This window comes from Eublepharis macularius, chromosome 5, assembly GCF_028583425.1.
Source record: "Eublepharis macularius isolate TG4126 chromosome 5, MPM_Emac_v1.0, whole genome shotgun sequence".
NCBI lineage: Eukaryota > Metazoa > Chordata > Lepidosauria > Squamata > Eublepharidae > Eublepharis > Eublepharis macularius.
In genome coordinates, this window is record NC_072794.1 from 2,620,637 (window position 1) to 2,642,519 (window position 21,883).

General features: G+C 49.0%; 1 protein-coding gene across 1 annotated transcript; it reads right to left on the bottom strand.

The window, feature by feature from the left end:
* Window positions 1-2,155: 2,155 nt before the first annotated feature.
* On the bottom strand, window positions 2,156-15,322 carry FEM1A (fem-1 homolog A). Its single transcript, XM_054980677.1, has 2 exons — window positions 12,555-15,322; window positions 2,156-2,362 (listed from the first exon to the last, which is right to left on the bottom strand). The coding sequence occupies exon 1, from the start codon at window positions 15,104-15,106 to the stop codon at window positions 13,118-13,120; it is 1,989 nt and encodes a 662-aa protein (XP_054836652.1). The 5' UTR covers window positions 15,107-15,322; the 3' UTR covers window positions 2,156-2,362; window positions 12,555-13,117.
* Between the last annotated feature and the right edge of the window lie 6,561 nt (window positions 15,323-21,883).

Sequence of the window (21,883 nt, forward strand, 5' to 3'; positions counted from 1 at the left end):
CCTGAGGAAGTCAGTGGTGTCCCGTAAATAGCTGGGTGTGCTGGTGGCATAGGGCCTGAGGATAGAGTCCATGTATCCTGAGACTCCTACCGTGATAGTGTCTCTTCCTGAGACGATGGGGCGTCCTGGGTTACCCGGTTTATGGATTTTGGGTAGTAAGTAGAATTTTCCTGGCCGTGGTTCCTGGGGTGTGTCCGTATGGATGCATTCTTGTATGTCCACGGGAAGAGTCTTCAATATTTTATTGAGTTCTCTTTTATATTGCTCCGTAGGATCAGCAGGTAGTATTTTATAGAATGTTGTGTTGGAGAGTTGTCTTTCTGCTTCCTGTATATAATTCTGTTTGTCCATGATGACCACTGCTCCACCTTTGTCTGCTTCCTTGATTACGATGCCAGAATTGTTTTGGAGGCTGTTTATGGCATCTCTTTCTGCATGGCTGAGGTTCTGCTTTAGGTGTTGTTGTTTGTCAATTATTTCAGCCTGGGTACGTCGACGGAAGCATTCAATATAAAAGTCCAATGAAGAGTTCCGGCCCTCAGGGGGTGTCCATGTGGAATTCTTTTTTCTGGAGTTTTGTAACGATGATTGTGTATTGCTGGGTTGGGAGAGTGATGGTTTAGGAATCTTTACACAGATAGTAAGGAAGCAAGCTCAAAGTGCCTCTGTTAGGCTACCAGTAACCACAAAACAACCAGATCTTTTCCAAAACACGGTCTACGTTTTATTTAGGGACTGATAGGGGTACAGGGATTGAAAGTTGCTGCAACAGAAAAGGCAAAGTAAGTAATAGGCAATCAAGTCCACCTGGTGGTTTGATAGTAAATAAATTTTGCAAGCCGAAGAATTTGCATTTGCTAATGAAATGGCATTGATAGACCAAGGTGGGTGCCCGGCTTTGCGAGCCCTTCTGGCAATGGAGACATGCAGATGCCCCACCAGTGGATCGCTCTCCTGCCGAAAGTTTTGGCTGCTCATTAGCATAGCCCAACTAAGGAGAGCCATGACCTCACCTTCTCCAACATGAAGCAATGCCTGCTCCTAAAATGGCTGCCAAGGTGCGAGTTGAAGCAAAATGGACACAGGGCAGATAGCTCATGTCTCAGAACAGGGACCTTGGTAACAAGAGTGAGCCCTTCCCCCTGCCCTTGACACCTAGAACCCCACAAATGTTCAAAAAAGGGGAGAAGCATTCGTTCAAACCTTCCTCCCACGCTAGTGAGCAAAACAGTGCCTGCGTCAGATTTTTCACTTCACAAACTACGGTACGGGTTGTTCATTCCTAACCTGAGCCAGCCCCGCAGGATTATTTTTTGCTCCTGGACCCCAAGGAAGGCACGTGGGGCTTCCAAAGGCATTTTGGGAAGCTAGAGGAACTCTTCCACCTCAGAACTAAGTAGGAACTAACTGCTCTCACCCAAATCATGGTAGCTGGTCTTCCGGTACGTGTCCCATGCTCTCCTGACCATCTTATATTTTAAGCAGGCCCATTCCAGTCACTTATGCTTTGCTATTGCTGAAGTCAGACTGAGGCCTCAGGTTGCCATATCCAAATCCTGACCTGGATCCCCCTTCTCCAGCTGAGGGTCTTTAAAGGCTGAAATGCAGCCTTATGGATCCGGGTATTTATACCTGAGCCAGCCAGTCATGAGGGTCAATCTCACACACACACACACACCCTTCTGTACGCAAAGGGATTCTAGCGCCAGAGAGAAACCTGGCTCCAGCCCTTCACAATTCTGCTTTGGCTCTCTACATCCCAGAGAGAGATGCCAAACTACTAAACCAATGTTTCCCAACCTTTTTTTCTCCATGGAGGAACCCCTACAGTAATTTTTCAAATCCTGAGGAACTCGTACCTAACAAAATGTTTAGAAGCGAGAGAAAGCTGGTGGCAGGGAGAGCGGTTCAGTTACTATTTAATTATTGTCAAGAAAATTAGTAAAGAACTGATATGTCAGCTTTCATAACCTTAATAACCATGATTAGTTTGAAGGATATTTGGAATTTTTCATGGTATTTCAATTTTTATTCCATGATTTCTTGCGGAACCCTGACAATGTTGTACAGAACCCTGGTTGGGAAGCACTGGACCAAACCTCTGGAATAGCAGCCCAGCCTCATCTTTCTCTCTCACACACACACGTTTCTCGCCTGCCGTTCATCAGCGCAGCTCACCAGGTTCTCCTCCTTCCATTTTATCTTCAGAGAGATGAGACTGAGAGAACGTGACTGGCCCAGAATCACTCGGCATACTTTAAGGCTGAATGGGGATTCAAACTTGGGTCTTCCAGGTTCTAGTCTGACACTCTGATCACTACACCAAGGGATGCCGCTTTGTTCTTTGAAGCTGGTCTGTATCCTACAACCAATAGGATGGATGGATGGATGGATGGATGGATGGATGGATGGATGGATGGATGGATGGATGGATGGATGGATGGAGAGAGAGAGAGAGAGAGAGAGCGCTTTTAATGGCTTTGTGTGGATTTGCATTGCATATCACAGCTGAGGGGCTGCGAGATGAGTCAAACTAGGATACCCTTGTGCCAAACCAGCAGCCAATTCCTAGCAGACATTCTGGCATGGCCCAGTCTGGGCTCAGTGGAAGTGAGGACTCCTCAGGAGGAGAGGAGCCTCGTGTAGCCAGCCCCGACTCAGCAGAATCTGACGATCAGGAAGACCAGCTTCTGGCTAATTAGAGTCCACAGCCGGCAGCTGAAGCAGAGCCATGGCACCCTCCAGCCCCAACAGTACAGAGGAAGCCTGGCCAGTGGCTTCCACCCGCTCAGGTTCGCCCACCCCCAAAGAGTGCTGCAGACAAAGGCAGAGAGTGGAGCTGCAGGTGAGACGGCGCAGTGCTTGCCTCCTGGGCCGACGCCAGCTGCTTGTGGATAGCGACAATGAGTAGCATCAGGATACAGCCCAAGCAGCTGGCTGCAAACCACACCTGGCTATAAAAGCCAGTCTAGAGGAACTGTCAGGCGTGGAAGTGATGGGTTGGATTCCTGCTACTGCTCCCTTGGACCTTGCCTTGGTCCTGTAGCTTTTGGACTGTGCCCTGTCTCTGCCTGCATCTAGACCTGATCTTACCGGTAACTGACCTACGGACCTCCTGACTTGGCTTTGGGATTTTGGACTCACCCCTAGCTTTGGACTCGTGCTCTGACTTTGGACTGGACTCTGACTACTCCGCTTGGGCTACCCCAGCCCACAACACATTCTGTGGCACTTTCGAGTGATGGGCCTTGGCTGGAGCAGTAATCACTTTTGGCAGTTGCAATTACTGTCAGGAGGAAGATTCCCTAATCTTGATGCTACAGACAGGCTTGCATGGAGCAATGCACTCCACCACCCCCAAGCGTGTGTTCACAAGACCCTTTGAACCCAGAGCAGGTGGTTGTTTCCTTGGCTTCCACAGGATGGGTCATCTAGGTCACGCCAATGGCACCACCATTATCTGCTGGAGAAAAGAGAGGATGGGAAGGAACCCAGGGAGAGAAAGCAAAAGGCCGACAAGGGAGAAGAATGCAAACCCAGAGAGTCTGCAAGAGGCACGAATACCAGGGACTGGGGCACAAGGGAAAACCCAGTAAGTAGGTAAGTCCTTACAAAATTCATGTGGGATACCAAGAGACTTTATAGCCAAATGTGCATGTTCAATTCTAGGCACTCTAGGGCAGCTGTCAGAGAGGCCAAAGTTCAGACGAAGCTGAGACTGGCCAGGGGAGCTCACCACAAGAAGAAGACGTTCTTCAGGTAGGTGAGGAGCAAATGGAAGGTGAAGGGGGCGACTACCCCCACCCCAGCCGTTGCTGGGTGAAAATGGAGACATTCTGATGGAGGACAGGGCGAAGGCAGAAAGGCTCAAGGCCTCTTTTGCCTCCGTCTTCTTCCTTAAGGAGAGAACAGGCCAAACTAAAGATGGTAGTGGGCAAGGCAATGGCACCAGAGTTGCTGGCTGAACATGAGCACGGGAGTTGTGGAGAGGCGCTTAGCTGCACTGGATGTGTACAAATCCTCTGGGCCAGATGGGGTGCACCAGAGAGCGCTTAAAGAACTTTCAAAAGAGCTTGCAGAACCTTTGTTGGTCAACTTCCAGGCCTCTTGGAGGACAGGCCTGAAGACTGGAGGAGGGCAAATGTCATCCCAATCTTCAAGGGGGAAAGGATGATCCAGTGGGCTACAGGCCAGTCAGCCTGAGCTCTGTCCCAGGGAAGATACTGGAGCAGATATTAAGACGGACAACATGGTGATACAGGGAAGTCAGTGCAGATTTGTCCCCAACAGGTCCTGGCAGACCAACCTCATCTCCTCATCTCCTCCTATAACCATGACTTACTGGTCATGGGAATGCAGTCAGAATAGTTTATCTGGATTTCAGCAAAGCTTTTGACAAGGTTCCTCATGACGTTCTGATGGGTAACTTGGAGGACTGTGGGCTGGACTCTGGGGTGGTTAGACGGTTAGGGAAATGGCTGGATAGCCGCACCCAAAGCGTAGTGGTTGGCGGGATGTATCCACCGGAGTGTCACAGGGATCGATTCTGGGCCCAGTGCTTTTCAATATTTTTATGAATGATCTTGAGGAGGGTGTGAAGGGATTCCTCATTAAATGTGCAGATGACACCAAGCTGGGAAGGATAGCAAATGTAGTTGAAGACAGGGATGGAATTCAACAAGATCTGAATGCACTGGAAAAGTAGGCAGATTTGAATAAGATACGATTTAACATGGATTAAGTGCCAGGTTCTCCACCTGGATAACTAAAATGCAAAGCATGCATACTGGATGACAGATACACTTCTGGGTAGCAGTGTGTGTGAACAAGATCTTGGGGTAGGGGTGGATGGGAAGCAAATATGAGCAGTCAGTGTGATGCAGCAAGAAAAAAAGTGAATGCAATCTTGTGGTGAATCAACAAAGGCATAACACCCAGACCACAAGACGTCATTGCCCCACTATATACAGCATTAGTCAAGCCCCACCTGGAGTATTGTGTGCAGTTCTGGAGGCCTCACTTCAAAAAGGATGTGGACAAATTGGAACGGGGCAGAGAGCAACCAGGATGATCAGGGGCCTGGAGACCAAGCCCTGCGATGGAAGACTGAGAAACTTGGGAATGTTCAGTTTGAAGGAGGTTGAGGGGAGACATGATTGCCCTCTTTAAATGTTTAAGAGGCTCTCACACAGGAGGGAAGGGAGCTGTTCCTGTTGGCAACAGAGGATAGGTCTTGAAACAATGGGTTTAAACTGCAAGAGGAAAGGTACTTTCTGGACGTTGGGAAAAACTGTCGTATTAAAGAGTAGTTCAGCCGTGGAACTGGCTGCCTAGGGATGTGGTGGGCTCCCCCTCATTGGCATTCTTCAAGGAGTAAACTCAACTACTTAAAAAGGGGGAGGGGGTCTTCGTACAAAGACCGAACAACTGAGAAATCCCCAGGAGACCAAATCTCCCTGGGGATTCCTCCCCCCTTAGTTGTTCATTCTTCAAGGAGTGGCTGGACAAATACTTGTTGGGAATGCTTTAGGTTGTTCCTGCACTGGGCAGGGGGTTGGACTGCATAGGCTGCAAGACCCCTCCCAATTCTATGATTCTGACAGATACGGCCATGCCTGATGCAGGCCAAGCCTAACCTAGAAGCCTGTAAGCAGCTGCCTAACACAGAGAAAGCAGGATGAATGGGATGGAATGGACAGTCCCTCTTCAGACTGAGGGGCGATATAGTGGCTGTGGGACTCACAATGGCTTGCGGAACTCACTTCCACAGGATGTGGTGATGCTCACTAGTTTAGTCAGCTTTAGAAGGGATTAGACAGGTTTATGGAGGAGAGGTCTATTAATGGCTACTAGCCACAATGACTGAATGGAACCTCCAAGTTCAGAGGCAGAGTAGGTATCTCCTGTGCTGTGACAGGGCAACAGTCGAAGGAGGTATCGGCCAAGGTGTTTGTAACCCTTCCAGGTTTCAGTGAAACAGAATGCTGGACTGCACAGACTGTTGGTCTCATCCGCCATGGCTGCTCTTGAGTTTTTAACATTCCCTCCTGTAAAGAAAAATTCCACACAAGCTGAAAAATAGCCGAGCAGGAAGGCGGCTCGATTAGCTCCTGAATATGCTAGTTTTTTGCTGGCAATTTTTTTTTAAAAAAATATGATTGAGATTTCAGAAAATGTATCCTCCACTGTTAAGTCTGAAGTGGTACAGTCTGCACATCAACTGGGATATGTACACCCCATTGTGACACATGTGCAAACCCAGCTATAGCTCTTAGCATGTCAAAGGAAACCAATGTGCTTGCTGAGTGAGGTCACTGGTATCAAAAGTGAGGACTGCTTCAGCATAGTGGTTGTGAATCAGCAATCTGATGGTTCAAATCCCACTCCTGCCATGAGCTCTGCAGGTGGCCTTGGGCCAGCCCCTCCTCTCAGCCCAGCTCCCCAGCTGTATTGTGGACATAGTAACAACACTCAGAGGAGTTAGCCGTGTTAGTCTGTAGTAGCAAAATCAGAAAGATTCCAGTAGCACCTTTAAGACTAACCAATTTTATTGTAGCATAAGCTTTTGAGAATCAAGTTCTCTTCGTCAGATGCATGATACAAACTGGTCAAATACAGAAGAGGAGGGTGGAGATGGGAGAGAAGGGGACATATATCAGAAGGGGACAGGATGCAATTAGCGGGGAGGCAACCAAAACATACTAGCAAAGGAATGTTTTGGTTGCCTCCCCGCTAATTGCATCCTGTCCCCTTCTGATATATGTCCCCTTCTCTCCCATCTCCACCCTCCTCTTCTGTATTTGACCAGTTTGTATCATGCATCTGACGAAGAGAACTTGATTCTCGAAAGCTTAAGTTACAATAAAATTGGTTAGTCTTAAAGGTGCTACTGGAATCTTTCTGATTTTAGTAACAACACTGACCTTGTTTATCGCTCTGAGTGGGGCATTAATCTGTCTAGAAGTATGGTAGTATTATTAAAAGAAGTTCAAGGAAACGTTCAAGTAGTATAAAGGAACAGATGGAAAAGTTTTGGGTTCGAATCTCAGAAGCCTGACAGAGGGCAGACTTAGCAAAATCCTAGATAAAAACTGTTACTATATTTACTTATGTGCAAGTTTTTTTCAGGTATGCCACACATACCCCAAAGAGGAGGTCATTTTACATTCTTGCATAAATGACAATTATGTCCAGTTATAAAAAATGTTCTGTTGTCGTCTTACATTCAGGGGGCACCTTCCTTTCAAGTAAATACAGTATATGGTTTTAAAAAGTTGGGATTCCCTGGCACGCAGAGGTTGTGAGGCGGGAAAGGTGGAAGCCCCCTTGTTGACTTTCGCTCCCCCTCTCACAGGTAAAGCTAGTCATGTACACAGCGCATGCCATGCCCCAAGGCAAGGTGGAACACGCTGTCTGAGCACCAGTGAACAGGTTCAGCTGCCATTGCACTGGGAAAGATGGTCTTCAGCTTCGCAATGAGCAACATCTGGGCATACCCAGAGTCCCCACTGAGTGGTGGAGGGTAATTGAAGGAACGCTGCATGATTTCCACTGCACAAGATCTTCTGGCTCAGGCAAGGCCTCCGGCAATACAGTTGACTAGACTGAGCAACCCTGTGAGCCAGCAGGGCACCACCACTTCCAAGGCTCACTGACGCCAGGTCCCAAGTACATGCCCTAAGGCCACCCACCTTAGGGAGGAGGCAAGGGTTGCCTTGGAATGACAGCTGATTTCCACATGTCAAAGATCAGTTCCCCTGGAGAAAGTGGCAGCTTGGGAGGTGGCCTCCATGGCCTCATATCCCCCTCTGAGCTCCCTCCCCAACCTCTGCCCCCAAAGCTCCAGGAATTTCCCAAACTGTGGCAAGCAAGTCTACCAATAGCCACAGCCGCATTTTGCCTTGCAGGTTGAAAAAGGAGGGGAAGAGCACATGATTAACTTGTACTGCCAGAAAGGACAGTGATGGCTTGGAAGGGGTGGGGGGGAGTAGGCTAATTTATGGAGGTCACCAGCCACGTGCGCTAATAGGACACTTCCTTTTTCTAGGAGGCTCTGGAGCTGTAGGGAGACCTTCAATGACATGTTGTTGGGAGACTCTGGTCTGATCTGGCAAGGCAGATCTCAGGTTCCATTGAAGGAATTAGACATTTGTGAAAGTCACGATGGATCTGAATCCAGTAGCACCTTAAAAAGATTTGAGATTTTCCGGAATATAAGCTTTCAAGAGAAGTTCCTGTTGTCAGGAATGGAGATCTCTGAGCCTTTACGTTCCAGTCAGGTGGTGGGAAGGACAATGCAAAGAAGGGAATCAGGATGCAAAAATACAATGCCAAATGTAATCCGCTCGATGAGAGCAGCAACGGAAATGCAGAAAATTAGCATCTGTAGTGACATCTGGGCCCAGTAGTGCCACAGACACCAACTAGATTTTCAGGCTTCCCTTGGGAGATTTGACTCTCAAAAGCTCACAACCTGGAAACCAAGTTGTTCTCTACGGTTTTACTGGACCCAAATCTTGCTCTTCCACTACAGATCCTATCTCCCTATTCAGCTCTGGGGAAGTCCATGGAAGGTCAAACTAGAAGCCAGAGTGAAGCAGTATACCTATCAATGTAATGCGTGGGGGACAACTGACTTCAAGCCCTGCATGCTGGCTTCTAGAGGAATCTGGCTGGCCACGGATGCCGAACCAGATGAAGCTTGGCAAGATCCCACAAGGCAGTCCTTATGTTCTTATTCTGCTTTCCCATAGATCCCAAATCTTAGACAAATGTCAAGTCACTTGAACCCACGTGAAGCTGCCCGATACTGAATCCGCCCCTGGGTCCATCAAAGTCAGTATTGTCTACTCGGACTGGCAGCAGCTCTCTGGAGGTCCCAGGCCAAGGTCTTTGGCATCGCCTGCTTCCTGATCCTCTTACCAGGAGACGCCAGGGACTGAGACCGAGACCACCTACAGGCCAGGCAGAGACTCTACCACTGAGTCACGGCCCCTCCCAAATCCCCCTTTCTCCTGCCCAGGAGGCTCCATTCCACGTAGTCAGGCACACACATCCAGCCACAGCCACAAACAAAACCAAGGAGCTTGTGTTCTTATGACTTTTTTGTATGGTGTCTGTTTATTTTATTTTAGTCTGGAGAATCAGCTCTCCCATTTTAACACATTCCACTTTTTGCAGCCCTTGTTTTTCCTGCTCCAACCTGCTAAAGTAACTTCTTTGCAGCAACTCCCCCCCCCCGAAACCTTCTTGCTTTATAAACTGAACCCTCATATAGGTTCTTTCTCCTACTAAAATGCCACAAGAACTAAACAGGACAGTTTGCAGGAACATACCAAGAACAATGAGGATTACGGTTGAGCTGTTTAGACCCAAGGAGTACAGGAGATTCTACGTCTCCACTTACTCCCTAAGTCTTAAGTGCTGGGGAAAGAAATGGTGGTCCGTTTTAACACACACACACCCGGTTATTTACTGCATTTTCGGCTTATGTGGGACAGACTATTAGAACAGCTTCTAATTCAGACCAAACTTGATTTGCCCTTCTGATGGCAAAGAAAGAAAATGTCCCCATGTGAAAACTAGCACCATCACACCTATTTAAGCTCCATAAATAGGGCAAAGAAACGAGGAACCAAATTTAGATTCAGGCGAAACCTTGATCCCCATGCACGTTGAGTTTCAGGGTGTGCTCTGATGTCTTAGTGGAATCCAGCAATTCAGCACAAGAGGGACTCTGCTGCTCAACAAACAACTATTCAACACTGTTGAAAACTCTTTTTGGTGAGGATCCATGGGTGCTGCTAGGCAAAACTGTCCCCCCACCCAGATCTAGAATATCCCAACGTACCAGAGCTGAGGGCCAGTTCACATGATACAAAATCCACATGGCTGATGTGTGTTCACAAGGAATCTGGATCAGACATGCCCTGGAGTTCTGTGTTGTGAATTCAGTTCTCGAGGGCACAGGGACCTGATTCGGATCAGGATCACGATGCGTGGGAAAGGGCTTTGTCCTTCCCTCTCTGTGCCGTTTCCCTGGCCTCAAACTGCCCCATGAAGCTATTTACTCACCAGTGATGCTTACATGTGCTGATTTCCCCCTGCATAGGGCAAACAGCTCTCTGGGGCAAGTTCAGGTCAGGAAAGCAGCATGGGGAGAAGGCTTCAGCACCGTCACTCCACACACCACGATCCCTTCCAATACGAAACAGGCTGCTGAATTCCTGGGAGCTGAGTTTCAAACATGGAACTCTATGTGTATGTCTGTTGGTCCGCTATATGAACTTTGTGTGAACGGGCCAAGAATGCCCCACAGGTCACGAATGGATCACCGGCACCATTTATAGCTGAGCTGCGCCACTGTAACTAGAGATGGTAAGCCTTGGGGAAAAACAAACAAACTGGGGGGGGGCGGCAAATTTTCCAATGGAAAAGAGGGGATATTTGTAGAGAAACTGAAAGATAAAAGGGAAATACTTTTAAAGGCAAAGTTTTTAAACATTGTTTTGCCTGCCTTTCAAAGTGCTTCCCAACACTACGTAATAATAATGTTAGACAATCTGTATTAGGTAATTAGAGTTTCTATACTTGACACACAGGACTCAAAAGACTTTCTTCTGCTTCACAATCCTCAACCTTCTGCAGCTTTTGAAAGAAAGTGGAAACATCCACAACGGGTAAGACACAAATGAACTTCTGAACAAGCACAGAAGCTGGTTTCAATTTGGGCAAACCTTCAGATCTTGGAAGAGTTCAGAATTGGATGCTATGATCTTGTGAAAATGAGTTTGGATTGGAGAAAGAAACCTGACCGTAGTATTTTGAAGGCTAGGCACACAATTATTTAAAATAACAAGTGTTTCATGTGGCAGATTTGATCCACATTTACTACAATGCTGTGTCTCAGGAAGATTATTGCAAGTGCTATTTTAAAATTAGAGTCAAGATGTACTGATCATCTCTAATACTGTGAACTCTTTGGTTAGAAGCAGACTGAGCTTTTTCCCCAAAGAGAGAGCACACAGTTTGAGATATGGATTCTTGCTTGTGGCATGTTCTCTCACCCCACTAGCACCCTTGGCAAGCAGGTGCTGAAGACTTTTGTATTATTTCAGGATAAATCAGACTGTCTGAAGCCTGATTCTGTTTCTAAACCCCAATGACAAAAAAGAAACTCCTCTCTTTATACTACAAGATTGGCTGACTTCCATCTCTAACTTTCCCCCGTTTTTCTAACTGTCACAATCAAAGGTTCGAGAAGGTGCCCACTTCCAGCACTAGGTGCAACTAAATAAAACGAACCCTTTTAACATTTAATAAATATGACATTTCACTTCGTAAATGGAGAGTTTCCTGTGTTATGTACCAAGGTGCATTTTAAGCTCTTGAAGTTGTATGGTTTGATAAGAAAAAGACTTGCATCTGTTTCAATTTCTCCCAACATTTCTAGTTTTCCTTCACCCCCCCCCAATCCCCCCCCTCACATGGCTTCAATATCTCAGGACACTCTACCGGCCCTAAGACTCTTGCCCATCCTTGCAGCTACAGACCTCGCTGGCAATCGCTATGCTCCTGGGGGCCACACAGCCTCTGGATGCAGACACTGGAAGAGAATCCTGTCAGCATCTGCCCCCCCCCTGCCCCACACACCAGTTTCTTCCTTCCCTCTCTACTTCTAAGATTCGGCGTGAATCCCAAATGCACCCACAAAACCTTCCCAGCAGTTCTCAAAACAGGACTTAAGGAGACATCCAGGTCCGAGAGAACAAACTTCCTTCTTCCCTCACAGCTGTACTTCAGAAGTGGGCCCTTTTAAATAAAACTCCTCTCAAGAATCAACCGGTTTGAATCCCACCTTTTCTCTAAGGAACTCAGGGCACTCACTTCAGTTTTATCCTTAAAGCAACACTGCGAGGTAGGTTAGGCTGCAAGAAAGTAACTGGCTGAGGATCACCCAGTAAGCCTCATGGCTAAAAGGGGATCTGAACTCAGGTATCTCCCACCCTAGTTCAACCACTACTCCCCGTTGGTTTTCAAAGGCAATCCTACCCAAGCCATGGAAGCTCAGTTATAGCCCTCACATGCTTTTCTTTGGCACATTCCATTTTCTGATATCTTAAAGCAGCACTCCCATGCCCACATCGCCTTCAGCAGCCATGCAAAAAAGAAAGCAGCCACAGCCAAAACGTACCAGGCACTGGATCCACTGCAGCAGGCATAGCCCTCTGGTCTCCCTAGCCTGGGACCACTCTAGATTAAGATCCACCCAAGCCAGGACCCTACCACATTCTTTGGGCCACGAGCACAGTGCTTCCGGCAGTCACCAAAGAGGCCGATTCTTGCCTGCAGGTAACCAAAGTCATCCCATCTGTTTCCTGGGGTGGCCTGATTCTGAAGCCTAATCACAGAGCAGAGGGATTTTTTTTTAGCAGCCCAGGATAGCAGTAGTGTTTGATCGCAAAGAAAGAAAATCTTGAAAAGCCTCCAGCAGGTGTCTTACCTTGAACAAAAAAACCCAGAAAAAAACAAACCAGAACACAACCAATCCTTACCAAAATTCAGCTTTGTAAACTGTGCAAGCAGCAACTCTAGCACTCTCTGCAGAGCATTTGGCAATCACCTCTCCGGCTTAGGAGCCAAACCCAAAAGAGCAAGCAAGCAATTTAAGACTGGGATTTAGTTCCTTGCATGGGTGTGTGCTCAAGGAATAGGAGAGGAAGGGCTTTTGTGACCATGGCAACTCCAAAGCTTATAAGGCAGGCTGACTTTCAGGAGCGAGGAACAAACGTAAACGACGCTGGTTTCCTAACAAATTAGTTGGCAATAAAGGGCAAGCAGAAACCATGACTTGCCCTCCTACCACCTCACCCCCAGTGCTGGCTGCCATAGAGCCTGGCCGCCTGGGGTGGGCGGCTAAAAGCTTGGATCATTAATTTCCCTCTCGGAGTTGAGTGCTGGATTGAAGAAAGGGATGGCAGCTGTAACCCAGCCCAGTGCAAATAAAAGCTTTTAGAACCCAGAGCCAAGGAAGACTGTGCCCCCCCTCCCCACAATTCCTTCCACCCAGCCAATAAGATCTAGGGGGATAGGAGAACCAAATACAGCCCACCCACCCCTAGTGGAGTTCAATGAAGGCCTCCAACTCTTCTGGGATGAAACCCTTGTAAGGTATCTTGTGCTTGTCAAGGGCTCGGGCGGCGAGGCACTGTAAGGTGATGTAATTGAAGGGCTGCATCATGGCCTTGGTGAGGAGCTTCTCATCCAGGAGTTCATAGGCTGTCTGCTTGAAGGCATTGGTAGCATCCATATGGGCTCCGGCCTCTATGAGAGCATTCATAATGAGCGGGCAGTTGTTTCGTGCAGCCACATGCAAGGGGGTGTTGTTGTCATAGTCACGGCTGTCGGGGTCAGCCCCGCATTCCAGCAGAAGGTTCACCACATGGAGTGAAGGGAACTTCCCCACAGGGTAACGGCCAACAGTAGTGGTCTCCTTGTCTACTGCCATGTGCAAAGGGGTGAAGCCATTTTTGCCCCGTGGGTTACATTTGAGCAAGCGGTAGATAGTTTGACGTTTCTGATGCTCTTGCTCGGGAGAGCATTCCACTTTCTCCAGCAAGAACACCAGGTGGAGGATAATAGCCAGGGCCTTGGTGAACTGTGCAGAGTCTGCAATGGGATCTTTCCGGTGCAGTAAGGCCCTCTCAACCTCACGAACTCCTTTTCCAAGAACCCCCATGAGGTCAGAAAAACCCAGCTGGGTGGCTAAGGTGCCTTTTGAACGGTCCTGAAGAACGTAAGAGAAAAGCTCAGCAAAGGAGAGGAAGCTGCTCGCTGTCAAGGGACTCAATGGCTCCAAGTTGCCCTGTTGCATCTCCAGGGCATACTTCCAGAGATGGATACAGCGCTCAAAGTTCCCCGAGTCAGCATAGACAGCCCCTCGGTAGCGAATGTAGTAAGAAGTATCTGGATGAGACGGCCCAAGAATACGCTCCCGGATCAACAATGCTTGCATCCTCATTTCATCAGGATCAGTCACCAAGGACTCGAGCTCTTCCATTGTGCTCACCTCCCGGGAATAGTCATATGCCAGCACCAACTGCTGAGGCATGGGTTTAGCAAGATAACACCCACCCTTGTGTCGAAGTTCCATAGCCCGGCGCCAGTATTTGAGAGCCCCAAGAAGATCACGCTTTTTGTCCACAAACGTGGCTCCCAGCAATTCCAGAGCTTCCACAGCAGCTTCTAGAGTGCAGTAAACCTGGGATTGTCCTTCAGTGGGGGAAGTGGCAGAGCAGTCTTCATGGTCCTCTTCACACCCCACCCCACTACAAGCAGAGTCATTTGTTCCCCTCGTCCCTGCCACCTCCTCCTCCTTGAGGGCTCCTTCTATGAGGTATTCCACAATATTGGTGTGGCCAGTCACACTGGCAGCCAACAGCGGGGTCATGCCATAGCCATCCTTCTCCATGCGGGCCTTAGAGCCAAGCAAGAGCCGCAGGATCTCCAGGCTCCCAGATTCGGCACAGTCATGCAGAGCAGTGTTCCCCTTGACACTGCGGCGATTCACATCCGCCCCTCTCTCCAGCAAGTAGCGGGCGATCTCGGAGTGCCCTTTGTAGCAAGAGATCATCAAGCAGGTGTGGCCGTGGCGGTTTGCCACCTCCAAGTCGGCTCCGCGCTCCCCTACCAAATAGCGCACAATCTCCAGGTGCCCATCGAAGCAGGCTGCCCGCAGCGGAGTCGAGTTGGTCAGCGTGGTCTGGTTCACGGAAGCCCCGCGCTCCAGCAAGCTACGCACCACCTGCAGATGCCCAGCGGCCGAAGCAGCCCACAGGGGGGGCGCCCCCTCGATGGTCTCGCCGTCAAAGTTGACCGACCCTCCCACGTCCACCCGGGCTCCGCAGTGATCCAGCAGGTACTCCACCACCTCCCGGTGCCCGTGGCGGGCAGCAATCAGCAACGGGGTGCCCCCGGAACCCTCCCCCCCGCCGGGCCCCGCCGTCAGCTCTTCCAGCTCCTCGCGGCTCCTGCTTCCCAGCAACTTCTGGAGCAGCTTCAGCTTCCCTTCCCGGGCCGCGTTGTAGACCGCCACGCGGAGATCCATGGGGGCAGCGCGGGCCGCGGCGGCCACCCGCCTCCCATAGGCCACCAGGAGCTCTGCCTGCCTCCCCCGGGCAAAGGCGGGCAGAAGGGGGCCCCCGAGGCTGAACACGGGGCGTGTGTGAGGAGGTCGCCCAGCAACAAGTCTTCTCCTTCCTTCCTGGAGACAGCGGGTGCAACTACAGCAGCAGCAACCTTCAGCTTTTTCTCCTCGCCGCCATCTTAAGAGCTCAGTCAAAACAAAATGGCGGCACCGCCTCTTCTCTACCAAGTTCCCCTCCGAAAGGCACCATGGGAATTGAAGGTCAGGTCCTCCGATCCACTTATAGAAACGAGAGCTGAAGAGTAAAAAAAAGGACTTCATTTCCCAGAATGCTGAGAGGCTGGATCGTGTAATGAATGCTGGGAGAAATGATCAAAGAGGCATCTGGGGAATGTAGTTTTTATTGTACTCTTAACCTGAAGACCACATTTCACAGAAGGCGAAGGGAAGACGCAAAGGAATGGGGGCGTGGGGGTTTTTTGCCTGAAGGCTTCTGGGAAATGTAGTTCAGATGGCCGTGCAAGTAGTAATGCCTTTGCTTGTAGATGATCCCCCAAAGAAGTGTATTCCCCCCCTTTTAAACTTTTTTTGACGAAGTCCGAAGATGGGATGGAATGGGACTTTTTTTTAAAAGCCATTTTTGCTAATGGTTACTTCTGAGTCTTGTAGCAGAGAGTTCCATAAGTTTGTGAACCATTCACTGGAAGAGTGGATTGGGGGGGGGGGGCGGTTCTGTAGGGGAGGACCCCTGTTTGATGGGTGGAAAACCTGGGCTGTCAGAGCACAGAGGCAACAGCCATCTTGTTTTTTGTCGTCGTCCCCCTTCCAAACTGCTGTTGAAAGGTAAACTGCCTGTGAACGTGGAAGTTCCATTTAATTATTAAGTTTGTCGATAGAACCTGGCATCTGTGAATTTGTCTGATTATTGTTTAATCCAATGGCCACCATCACATCTTGTGGCAGGGAGTTCCATCAGTGAATCCTGCCTTGTGTGAAGAAAGATTGTTCTACCTGTCCCCAATTTACTACCTATCAGTTTAATTGATTGATGATAATAAAAATAACATTCAACAACTTACTGCCCGCTCAGAGCTAGGGTTGCCAGGTCCAGGCTGAGAAATTCCTGGAGAGCCTGGAGAGGGTGAAGCAGCCATTTTCTCCAGGTGAATGGATCTCTGTCACCTGGAGACCAGTTGTAATTCCGGGAGATTTCCACCCACCACCTGGAAGCTGGCAACCCTACTCAGAGCGGTTTACAAAGTATGTTATTATTATTCCCACAACAAAATACCCTGTGAGGTGGGTGGGGCAGAGAGAGCTCTGAGAGAGCTGTGACTGACCCAAGGTCACCCTGCTGGCTTCAAGTGGAGGAGGGGGGAATCAAGCCCAGATTAGAGTCCCAGCACTCTTAACCGCTACACCAAACTGGCTCTCCCCAACAATCCCATATTAAAGAGGGGGCAAATCCAAATAGAAGTCTTGCAGTACTTTAACGGCAGATTTCACCATCAGCTTCTGCCACACTCAATAGGACCTTTAAACTACCACAAGCCTCCCTAAAAGATGGCTGGCCTTAGTGTGGCTGGGTTTCGGTAACCTAGCCCTCTAATAGGTAAATCAGATGAGTTCCCTGATTCTGAGAGAAGCAGAAAATGTCCAGGAAGTCTGTGATGGATGTTCCCCAACACATACACACCAGATGAGAGAGAATTGGGTGAGTTTTCAAAGTTCCTGCAGAGGAGGAGGAAAGAGCAGAGGTTTAAAGGTGCAAAACTGGAGGAGACAGAAAGCAGCAAGGAACTGCTGGGGGGGTGGGTCAGGTGAGGGCAGAAACCCCCTGGCTTCCCTCTAGATTAGGGTCCCACTCTGCTGCAAATGTCCAGTTCTATTACAGGATCCTTCTTTTTGCAATCATCCTTGGTAGCTTTTGATTTGAGAATAAAAAGCCCTGCAGGATCAGATGCCAGAAGGTCCATTTTGTTCATCCTGGTTCCAAGACAGGCAGGCCAGGTGCCTCTGGCCAGGGCTTTTTTCCTGGGAAAAGAGGTGGTGGGACTCAGTGAGTTGCCCTTGGTGAAAATGGTCACATGGCCCGTGGCCCCGCCCCCTGATCTCCAGACAGAGGGGAGTTGAGATTGCCCTCCGTGCCACCAAGCGGCGCAGAGGGCAATCTCAACTCCCCTCTGTCTGGAGATCAGGGGGCGGGGCCACCAGCCATGTGTCCATTTTCAAGAGGTTCCACCGAGTTCCTGCTGAAAAAATAGCCCTGCCTCTGGCTGTCTCAAGATGGAGATCACAGTGCCCGCCCTCAACAGCCACTGGTAGCCAGAGACATCCTGCCTTGAACATGGAGATTCTCTTATAGCGAAGATCAGTTGGGGGAGCTTAGGGCCTTCCCTGATAAAGCTGTCTGTCCTTTCTGTATTCAGTGGGTGCCAGATTTTATAAGAGTGGACCAGCATTCAGGGTATCCTTGCAGAGGAATGGCTTAGCACAAATGAGGCTGCCTTTCTTGGCCCACGAAACCCTGGGCAGTTTTTGTGCTTCACACTCTGAGAAACAGCTTTTTGTTTCTTTGGAGCTGCTGGGGCGGGGGTAGCGTTGCCACCTCCAGGTAGGAAACTTTAAAAACTTAAGGCACACCTGGTATAGGATATGAGCAAAGAGGAAGAAGAGCCAGGAGAAAAGTCCAAGAGATAAGTCCTTGCAGCAATGGATGGATGCGAATGAGGAATGCTGTGGTCGATTCCGGGTTATGAAGGTTGTTAAGAAGTGCTACTGTGGATTATTTCCTGGCCCCTGATGAAGTCTTCTGGACGAAATCTGCGTGATTGATAGCTGGCCCCAGTTTGGGCTTGGAACAGTTTGGTCCTCTTGCACTAGAGCATCTAAAAGAAGGCAAAGATCGAATTAAGGAAGGATTACATTACCTGTTGGATACGGTATTCCATCCGTTGCTGCAAGGACTCACCTCATGGACTTTTCTCCCAGCTATTCTTCCTCCCCCAACAAGGAGGGGGTGGATTTGTTCATTTATATTCTAGAGGCATTTTGTATATATGTATGTTCGTACTATTATATGTAGTAGCATTTTGCACTAGGATATCCTCTGTATGTGTTTGAAATAGATATATTTGCCTATCCTGGTGGAGGTTTCTCCTTGTTGATTTGCTCACCTCCAGGTAGGGCCTGGAGGTCTCCCACAACGGCCATTTTCACGCTGCTTACCAGCCATGGAACATTGTGCCAAGTTCCGGGAACGACAGCGTCTTCCTGGCATGATTTCACGAAATCACGCCAGAAAGATGCTGTCGTTCTGGGAGCTTGGCGTGATCTTCAGACCTTCTACAGAGGCGTGATCTTCAGACCTTCTACAGAGGTCTGTTCTCTGGAGAAGCAGCTGCCTTGGAGGGTGGACTTCATGGCATTTATACCCCACTGTGAGCCTTTCCCTCCTTAAACTCCACTCCACTCCCCAGGCCCCAGCCCTGAGCTGACCACACTAGGTAGGGGTCTGATCCAGAAAAAGGTTCCTGAGGAAAGGGGGGGGGAATGGAAACTACCTCTTTATCTCAAATTAAAGTTTGCTCAGAATTGGCATTGTTTAGCAACCTCGGCAGAACTCCTATTCTGACCCCATTTTAGAATTCAGCTGGGACTCAGAGCAGAATGAAATTGTAACAAACATCAAAAGCCACCATTTTCAGAATCAAAATCTGATATTAGCACTTTCAAATCCATCTGTCATCCATTTTGGAGATACTTCCAGATTAATCCTAGGAATTAGTTAGATCCTGGCTATATAAAACATGAAAAGTAGCTATGGAAGATGTACAGCCCCAATGTTCCCAATTTGTCCTTGAGCATTTTATAGTATCTAGTAAGTGGTAACTGGGGGAAAGACCTTGGGATCCTTCTCCTCTACTTTGGGGCTTGAAAGACACACCTCTTCAACTACACACCTGTTCGTTTTGGATCGGAAAGAGATTGCAGCCACCCACTCCAAAAGCTGCCAAGTCCACTGCTTCTCATAGATATTTATTCTTGTCATATTTATTTACTTGTGTTATTTATAGTTTGCCCTTTTGAATAATTCAGTTTTGCATCATTTGCGGAAAGCCAGGAGAGTGGGGGCTTTCTGAACTCTTCAGGGAGGCTGTTCCATAAGGCAGGTGCGGCCCCAGAGGAAGCCCATGTACGGGCAGCTGCTGATTTTGCCTGTGTGCAGGGTGGCACCTGCAGGAGGCCCTGTTCAGACGAGCAAAGCTGCTGTGGAAGAACAGAGGGAGAGAGAGAGAGAGGCGGTCTGGTAGGAAGGCTGGATCGAAGCCGGGAAGAGCTTTGTACGTGGCAGCCAATGCCTTGAATTGAGCCTGGTAACCGATAGGTGGCCTATTGATGCCTGGTTCTGACGTGGTGATTGGACTGTAGTCACGCACTGGGAAATGTTCCTTGGCCTCAAGAAGGCCCCTGGTTTGGATTGCACCCTGGCACCCTTTGAGAGCAATGCCAGGAACAAGGGCCAGTTGCTCCCCAACCCTTTCCTGGACCAGGCCTGAGCCCCTCACCCAGCACCAGGCCCCCTTCAGCTCACCTGGAGAGTTTCTGCTCCGATACTGAAACCATCTCTTCTCCTGTTTGTTTATGTATTTGATTTGTACCCCACCTTTCCGCCCTTATAGGGCCATCCGTGGCTCCCTGTATATTTCCTTACCTGCTGGCTTGACTGGACAGGAGTCCAGGAGGAAGTGAGGCAGACACAAACAGGCCTCACAGCCAGCCAGGACTGCATGTCAGGAAGATGGCTGCATTTGTAGCATGCAGCACACACATGAAGGGGTTATTGTTGTGAACGTCAGATCATGTGCAGGGTGCAGTCCTATATTGCTCTACCCTCTATAAAAGGATCACAGAGGCGGCTGGTGCTCTCTTTGCAAAATGGGTAACTCTACACAAGTCAAGTGCCCTGGAGGCAGGACTTCAGCTGGATTAGGTTCATTTGGGGTGGGAAGGAGGTACCTCGACCACTTTTCTGTTCCCAGCAGTGGGCAGCAAAGTGTCTCCAGGAAGCACACATGGCTAGGCCTTTAGGCAACTGTCTCCCCCTCCCCTGCCCTCACGGAAGAGCCCCACCATTAGGCCCTCAGAAATGCCGCTCCACTATCCTGAGCGATAACTTTTCATAGATCCTTGAACCACGACTTCTCCTGTTCTAATCACCACATTTTGTGGCAGTGGGTTTCGTAGAACCACCCAATACTCCCTTTTCTTACCCTTTTCTTGGCTCCCCCAGCCAGAGTCCCAGGCCTTTCTACAGAAAGAGGAATATCTGAGGAGGAGAAATGGGCTCTCCGTTGGGCTTCCCTTCCCTGAGAGGAACTCCCCTGCCTGATCTCCAGGACTGGATTCCCAACTGAACAGCGCTCAGTTCTCAATACGGAATTGATGCTTCGGGGTCCATTTGGCCCTGCCATATCAGTGAAATGCCTCTTTGCAAAGGTTACGTGAGATTGGCTTCTCGGGGAAGCGGCGTGGCAGGGTGTGTGTAAGGATGATTTATTTTATTGTTATTATTTACAGTCCATCTTTCTCACCCAGACCCAAGGCAGATTACGCAGTGCAATTGAAATACAATATAATCAACTGCAACGACATTCTGTGAGTAAAATACAATAATGAACAACAGTTAGGACATTGAGGGAGCAGTTACAAGAGGGAAGGACAGTAAAAAACTTGAAAACAAGCATAAAGCTGAGCACAGAGATGAAAGCTTTCTGAAACATATGGCATGTTTAGCAAAGTGGAAATGTCTTAGTAGGAGCATATCTACATCAGCAGACAGTATCCAATCGCATAGTCTATAGTCCATGTCCGTACCAAGGCATCTCTCTAAGCTATTTCGTATGACGTGGTGCTATAATTTGGGCAGTAAGCCCTCTTGAATAATTCAATTCTGCACAGTTTGTAGAAAGCCAGGAGGGTGGGAGCTTTCCTGACCTCAGGTCAGCCATTCCACAAGGTGGGGGCTACCATAGAGAGAGCACATGTGTGGGCAGCTGTTGATTTTGCCAAACTGCAGGGTGGTAACTGCAGAAGGCCTGTTCATGGTGCCATGGTGGAAGATAGGGGGAGGGGCAATTGCACAGATATGAGGGTCCCAGGCCACGCAGGGCTTTGAACGTGATAGTCATGACCTTGAACTGAGCCTGGTAACTGATGGGCAACCAAAGGAGTGACTGCAGAATGGGAGTAATATGCATTCTTTGTCCAGCTCCTGAGAGTAAATGAGCTGCAGTATTATGCCCCAGCTGGAATCTCCAAGTTGACTTTGAAGAAAGACCTATACAGAGTATGTTACAGTAGTCTGGTCTTGATGTTACTATGGCGTGGATCCAGGCGGCCAGATCAGCCACGTCAAGGTAGGGAGCCGACTTCCAGGCTAGTCTTAAGTTGGGAGAAGGCCTTTTTTGCAGCTGCATTTACCGGCTTCTCTAGCAGCAACGCTAGGGCCAGTATAATGCCTAGGCTGAGCCAGCCAGGGTCAGCCTATCAAAGGTCAGAATCCCAATGTCCTTCAAGATCTCTGCTTTTCCAACAAGCATTACTTCTGTCCTGTTTCAGTTTGTTTGCTTTCACCCAGTTGACAGCAGCTGTCAAGCAGTGACTCGGGACCTCTACTGCATCACCAGGGGATTTGAATAACAAGATACAGGGCTGAGTAGTATCATCTGCATACGG